Source organism: Fonticula alba (genome assembly GCF_000388065.1).
Source record: "Fonticula alba strain ATCC 38817 unplaced genomic scaffold supercont2.2, whole genome shotgun sequence".
Taxonomy (NCBI): domain Eukaryota; order Rotosphaerida; family Fonticulaceae; genus Fonticula; species Fonticula alba.
The window spans coordinates 3,610,431-3,616,490 of NW_009242972.1; the positions used below are offsets into that span (position 1 = coordinate 3,610,431).

General features: G+C 62.7%; 2 protein-coding genes across 2 annotated transcripts in view; one reads left to right on the top strand and one right to left on the bottom strand.

The window, feature by feature from the left end:
* Window positions 1-2,139, top strand: part of H696_01742 (hypothetical protein) — a gene marked incomplete at both ends in the record, with an annotated part of 6,226 nt that extends 4,087 nt beyond the window's left edge. The window contains 4 exons of the mRNA XM_009495652.1: window positions 351-741; window positions 951-1,238; window positions 1,395-1,613; window positions 1,724-2,139. Of these exons, the coding sequence (XP_009493927.1) occupies window positions 351-741; window positions 951-1,238; window positions 1,395-1,613; window positions 1,724-2,139 (1,314 nt within the window). The remainder of the gene's footprint in view (window positions 1-350; window positions 742-950; window positions 1,239-1,394; window positions 1,614-1,723) is intronic.
* Window positions 2,140-2,483: 344 nt separating this feature from the next.
* Window positions 2,484-6,060, bottom strand: part of H696_01743 (hypothetical protein) — a 3,954-nt gene continuing 377 nt past the window's right edge. Inside the window, exons 2-7 of the mRNA XM_009495653.1 lie at window positions 5,896-5,992; window positions 5,579-5,716; window positions 5,206-5,465; window positions 3,920-5,038; window positions 3,085-3,711; window positions 2,484-2,930 (exon numbers count right to left, since the gene is read on the bottom strand). Coding sequence (XP_009493928.1) covers window positions 2,661-2,930; window positions 3,085-3,711; window positions 3,920-5,038; window positions 5,206-5,465; window positions 5,579-5,716; window positions 5,896-5,992 — 2,511 coding nt within the window. The 3' untranslated portion in view covers window positions 2,484-2,660. The remainder of the gene's footprint in view (window positions 2,931-3,084; window positions 3,712-3,919; window positions 5,039-5,205; window positions 5,466-5,578; window positions 5,717-5,895; window positions 5,993-6,060) is intronic.

Here is a 6,060-nt window from a genome sequence, read left to right on the forward strand (position 1 = left end):
GGGGGGCGTGGATACATCACCGGGGAGGGCACTGGCTACCTTACTATCCAGTGTCCGAGCTTGCTTCCCATGTGGTTGGGGGGGGGGAGCCGGCCTGGAGGGGGGTGACACCGATCGGCTGCCGCCCGCGAGGACATGGCTCCGAAAGTGCTGCTGGCGAGGACGACTGATCGGCGGCTGTAGTCTGGACTATCGGGCCCCCACTCCCGGTACTGGCCACTCCCTGTGTTCCTCCCTCCCTCCCTCCCTCCCTCTCTCCGCTCAACCCCGCTCTTCCCACCACTTCCACTTTTCCCACTCCCCATCCCGGAGCTCCGCCACGTGTCAAGTTCGCGAGGATGTCTGATAAGCAGCTCCTCCCTTCCCGGGCTGTCGCCGCTCCCGCCGCCCCAACGAGTGACGATACCCACGCCTCTTCTGAGGCCGCTCGCCAGCCGCGTGACGTCAAGGGCCTCCTCCAGTGGTCCATGCAGTATGTTGAGGATGGCTTCGACCCGAATGTCCAGCCGGCGGTCATCGATGAGGAGCGTCTGCGCTTCCTCGAGCGGGCCATCGCCGAGGTGTCGATCGACGTTGTGACGGCCATGCGCAACTGGACCGTTGTGGCCCTGGGCGAGGCGGTCATCCCGGCGACTGATGCCAAGGCGTCCACCCTGGTGGAGGGCACCCCTTCGGAGGACGATCGTCTCGATGCCCTGGAGAGCCTGATGAACACGGTTGACAAGCTGGACGATGCGCGTGGTGCGTGTGATCGTCCTCTCTCTCTCTCTCTCTCTCTCTCTCTCTCTCGGAGGGTCTGACTAATGCCGATCCTTTTGCCCACTTCCTCTAACACCTCTGCCCTCCCTCGCTCTCCCTCGCTCTTCCTGATTCTCTTCCCCTCTGGCTCTTCTCTCTTCGCCTCCCTCTTTCGTACCTCTCCTCCCTCATTTCCCACGTTCTCCGCGCAGACTTCATCACCATCGGCTGCTGGGACCGTCTGCTCCATGGCGTCCTGCAGGCGGATTCCGACGCGCCTGCTGCCGTTCGCGTGGCTGCTGCCGAGGTCCTGGCCACTGCCAGCCAAAATGACCCGGTTTGCCAGGCGTATGCTCTGAAGCCCACGGCTTCGCCCCTTGCCGATGCCAATGCCGATGTCCCGACCACCGGTGAATGGTCCGCTCTCGATGCATTCGTCCACATGGCCTTCGACCAGGCGGACGCCGAATGCCGGAAGAAGGGTCTCCTCGGCATTTCGGGTATGTGTCCCCTTGATGCTCCTCTTGCTGTGTGCTCATCTCGTCGCGTGCAAGCCTCCGTCCTGCCTCCCCGACTCACTTCGAGCCATGTGTCCCGACATTCCCCCGATGCGCCATGCGCCGCTGCTCCGATCTCCTTGCGACTGTCCTCCTCAGCGGTTGTGCGCGACTACGAGCCCGGGCTCGAGGCCTTCATCACGTACCAGCTGCCCGCGGCCCTGGCTGGCCCTGGCGGGAGCTCCCTCCCCAGCGGCGCGACAATTCTGCACGAATTGATCCGGCCTCATGAGCTCAACTCCACCAGCGTCCGTGCCAAGGCCCTCTTCCTCCTTCGGCACCTGATCTTTTCGCGGCCGGCGTCCATGATTCCGGCCGGTATGTTACACTCCCTGCTCGGGTCTGCCACTTGCTCTTCGGCCCCAGTTCCTCTAATCCCTCCCCCCCTCTCTCTCTCTCTCCCTCTCTCCCTCGATGCCATTCCACAGTGGCCCAGTGTGGGCTTCTGGACGAACTCCTGGCCATTGCCACCAGCCTCGAGGGCACGTATGCCGAGATGGCCTCCACCAAGGAGCCCTCCGAGCCGGCGGTGGCCCAGCTGCGCGAGCACACGTTCATGGTGCTCGCGCAGATCTGCAACCCGCAGGCCGATCACCTCCCAGGCGATGCCGGGGTGGCATTCCCCTCGTCAGCCGAGGTGGCCGCCCTCTTTGACCAGGGTGGCGAGGGGTCGCGGCGCGCGCGCCTGGATGGGATCCTGACCGCGCGCGAGGCGGCGGTGGCCCCTCTGCCGACCGACCTGCAGGAGTCCATTCGCGATGAGTCGGCCTTCGCGGCCACGCTCCGGCGCTTCGTCGACACCAAGCTGCATGGCGCTGGTGGGTCCTCTCTCTCAGCTGCCTGAGTGGCTGTTTGTTGTAGGTGTTTGTGGGTGTGGGTGTGGGTGTGGGTGTGGGTGTGTGTGTCTTTTTTTTTGTTCCCCCTCGTGTGCCGATGTACCTCCAGCCACTACGCCACACCACCCCTGATGCTTTCCTTCGCCCTCGCCTCGATGGTTGCGACACGCATGCCTCTGTCCACTTGCACAGTGTATCCCACCAAAGCCACAGCATTGGGCAGCAATAGAAATCCTCCATACTACATCACCCACCAAAGGAACGAAGGCAAGTGCACCGGGGGGGGGAGGGGGGCATTTGTGTGTATAACTATATTGCTTTTGCCGGTGAGGACACACTGGGGCAGGTCGGGGGGGGGGGGGGTGTGGTGGTGGTGATGAAAAAAAAAGAAGAGTACAGGTGCACGGGAAAGGGGGCTGGGCAGCTATCGCTCGACGCAGGATGGAAGAAAAATCCCACGCCAAGTATTTGCTCGGCCGGAGTGGTGGCCAGGTGCGCTATCCCCCTCCCCTTCCTGTCTCTCATCCTCTCACTCAAGGTACTCCTCGACGGAGATGGACTTCATGGAGGCGGGCTGCTTGAAGGTGGCCAGATCCGATTCAGAGGTGTGGCTGACGGTGTGCAGGTACTTGATGATGCGGTTGAAGTGCTGCTTACTGGTGGCGGCCTTCTGCAGGCAGTAGATGGACTCCTCGTAGGTGTCCGCGTGGTCATCCTGGTCATCCTCCACCAGAGAGGTCGGCGAGTTGAACTGGTCACGGATCATCTTGATGAGAGTGGAGATCTTGGACTCATCCGTCTGGGAGGCGGACCACGCGCACCCGGGGAGGGAAGACGAGCAGGAAGCACGAGTCTAAGTCAGTGAATGCCGAGAGGAAAGAGACAGGGCAAGGGCGGGCGAGAGGGACGAAGAAGAGGAAGAAGCAGCACGGCGACAGGGCACAAAAACGTACATCCGGGAACTCGGTCTGCGCGTAGTACACATAGCGATCCAGAATGCGAACCAGCGGGGTGATGTTGACGCTGAGGTTGCTGGACTCCACGTGCGACTGGACCGTCTCGTTGAGGATCTTGCGGCAGCCGGCCGAGTCGTGCACGCGGTTGGACTTGAAGTCCAGCTTCGGCACGGCCGGGGTGTCCTCCTGCTGCCAGGCCAGGTGCGATGAGAGCATCAGGCAGAGGGTGCGGTTGGAGGACTGAAGCATGCCGGAGGCCTGGTTCTTGAAGAAGCGGATGAGCTTGGTGTAGTTGCTGCTGCTCAGGGACCGGGTGGCCTGCAGGGTGGACACCATGCTGACCAGGGTGGACACCTGGATCTGCGAGTCGGAGATGGCCTTCTCATAAATGGAGCCCACCTGGGTGAACACCTCGTAGACATAATCCTCCAGCGAGCAGCGGTCCGCCATCAGGGCAATCTGCAGGTAGAGGTTGATGGTCTGGCTGTGGTAGCGCATCACCTGGGCCGGGGTAATGGAGGACCGGTCGACGGAGCCCATATCACGCACGGCGGTGCTAATGGCCTTGGTGCAGGAGACGGCGAACTTGAGGAAAACAATGCACTGGTTCTCCCACTCGTCATCCTGTGCGTGTATGCACGAGCATGCGTGGGGGGTGGATGCGCGCGCACAGGGTGTGAAGAGGACGAAGGGGCCAAACAAAAAGAAGAGGGGAGGAGAGAAGGTGTCAGAGCAGGGGATAGACACAAAGGCATGCACAGGAGAGTCGCCCACTCGTCGTTAGCCCGGGGGGGGGGGGGGGGGGGGGGGCACAGGACGGGCACAAACGTACGTTCGACCGGTTGGCGAAGATGCCATGGATGACCGACAGCGAGGCAAAGACAAAGGACGGCAGGATGCGGTTGATCTGCTCGAAGCAGGCGTCGGCAAGGAACTTGCGGGTCTGGTTCAGCAGAGCGTAGTGCACGCGGAAGTTGTCGGACTTCAGCAGCAGGACCAGGCGGGCCAGCAGGTTGGACGCATACTCCACATCCTCGGCATCGAAGTCGTCGTCGTCCTCCTCGTCGGCAGGGGGGTGGCCCTCGGCGACGCGGGCGGCGGCGGCGGCAGCCGGCTTCAGCTTGATCAGCGGCTCCAGGAAGGTGAACACATGGCCGGCGGTCTGCTTGGTGGTGATGGCCTCAATCGGAGCGGCATCGTGGCTGCGCAGGCGGTGCCCGGCCGGGAGGAAGGTCTCGGCAAAGCGAGTGGCAAGCTTCCGGCGGTTGGCCATCGGCAGGAAGGCAAACAGGGTGTGCAGATTCTCGACCGACACCAGATCCAGCGGCGAGGAGGCCAGCTCGAAGCACGTGGACAGCAGGGTGTGCAGCTCGGAGGTGGCCTGGCGGTCGGCCTTCAGCGAGGTGAGCTCATCGACCTTCAGCTTGGCCAGGGCCAGCTGGAAGATGTGGTCCACCTGGGTCAGGTCGCCAGGGGCCAGGGCCAGGGCCAGCTTGGCCAGCGAGCCGAGGATGGAGAAGATGTCGCTCGGGGGGAGCTCCTGGCGGGACTCGATCAGCAGGCGGATGTTGGTCAGGAAGATGTCGAAGATCGGCACATCCAGCCCGGCCAGCTGGGCCTTGTCGGCCGAAGAGGTGAAGGCCGCCAGGCGATCGATCATGGCCGTGATCAGGTGGCGCAGGTCCACCTGCAGGGTCAGCATCGGGCAGGTCTTCATGAACTCCTCCAGGGTCTGGAGGTGCAGCTCATCCGGGAAGACCCGGGTCACCACCTCCATCAGGTACTCCTGGGCGATGGGGTCGCGGCAGTCGACCACCTGCTTCAGCACCTGCGGCAGGACCTTCTCCTTGTAGAGGGGCAAGTTGAGGCCCTCCAGGCGCGAGAGGCACTCCAGGTTGAAGCCCACCAGCACGCGGAGCTTGCTGCGCTCGGCCTCGATGCGCTCACGGTCCTATGTGTGCATGTGTTTGTGTTTGTGTGTGTGTGTGCAGCGGGCAGTGGGGAGGACAATGAGGAGAGGGGCACATGGGCAGGGGAGACGATCAGTATCCGGGATGGGGAGGGGCGCCAGTGGCACAAAAAAAAAGCCCCCGAACAAACACCAGGCAGCAGACGTACACGCGTGTGGCCCTGGAACTGCATGCGGACCCACAGCTTGTTCATCTCAACGAGGTTGATCAGGATAAACTGGATGGAGTCCTCCACGGTGGCCGAGGTGTTGGAGTCGATGTCGGGCAGCTCGTTCTTGGTGCGCTGGAGGAGGTAGTTGCGCAGGAAGAGCCCACGAGTGGGGTGCTGCACACCACGGCACATCTCCACCATGTCGGTGAGGATCTCCTTGGCCACGGTCTTGTTGGTCTTGAGGAAGGCAGTGCCGACTGGTGTGGGGATGTCAGAAGGGGTGCGCTTGGGCGTGCATATACTCCGGTGTCTTTTTTTTCCCGGGGAGTCGGGGATGATCGACAGCCGGAAGGCGAGAAGGACAACGCACCGGTCACCAGCAGATACAGACGAGGGACAATGTTACCACAGTATTGGACAATCTCGTAGAGGTTCTCCAGCGGGGTGCGGTTGTCCTGGTTCAGCAGGTAAATCTCGAGGTAGGCCAGCTGCTCGTTGGTGAGGAGGGCTGGCGGGGGGAGCCAAGGGAGACGGGCGGGGAGGGGTGTGTGTGGGTGTGTGAGGAGGGGGGGGGGCGGGGGGAAGTGGGTTAGTTTTCCTTCGGTCTCGGGAGAGGATGGCGGGGGCGAAGTTGTGGAGAGAAGAGAGGCCCGCGTCGAGGGGAGAGAGAGAGAGAGGAGTGCGCACAGAGTTCGTAGTACTGGTCGGGGGTGAGCTTGTCGGTGTGGAGCTCCTGAAGCATCTTGATGCTGTGCTCCAGGGCCTCGCGCCACTGGTTCTCATCCTATAGGCCGGTGAAAAGAGAGGTGAGTGAGAGGCGGAGTGGGTGGCAGGGCAAGCGGCCGGCGGGGG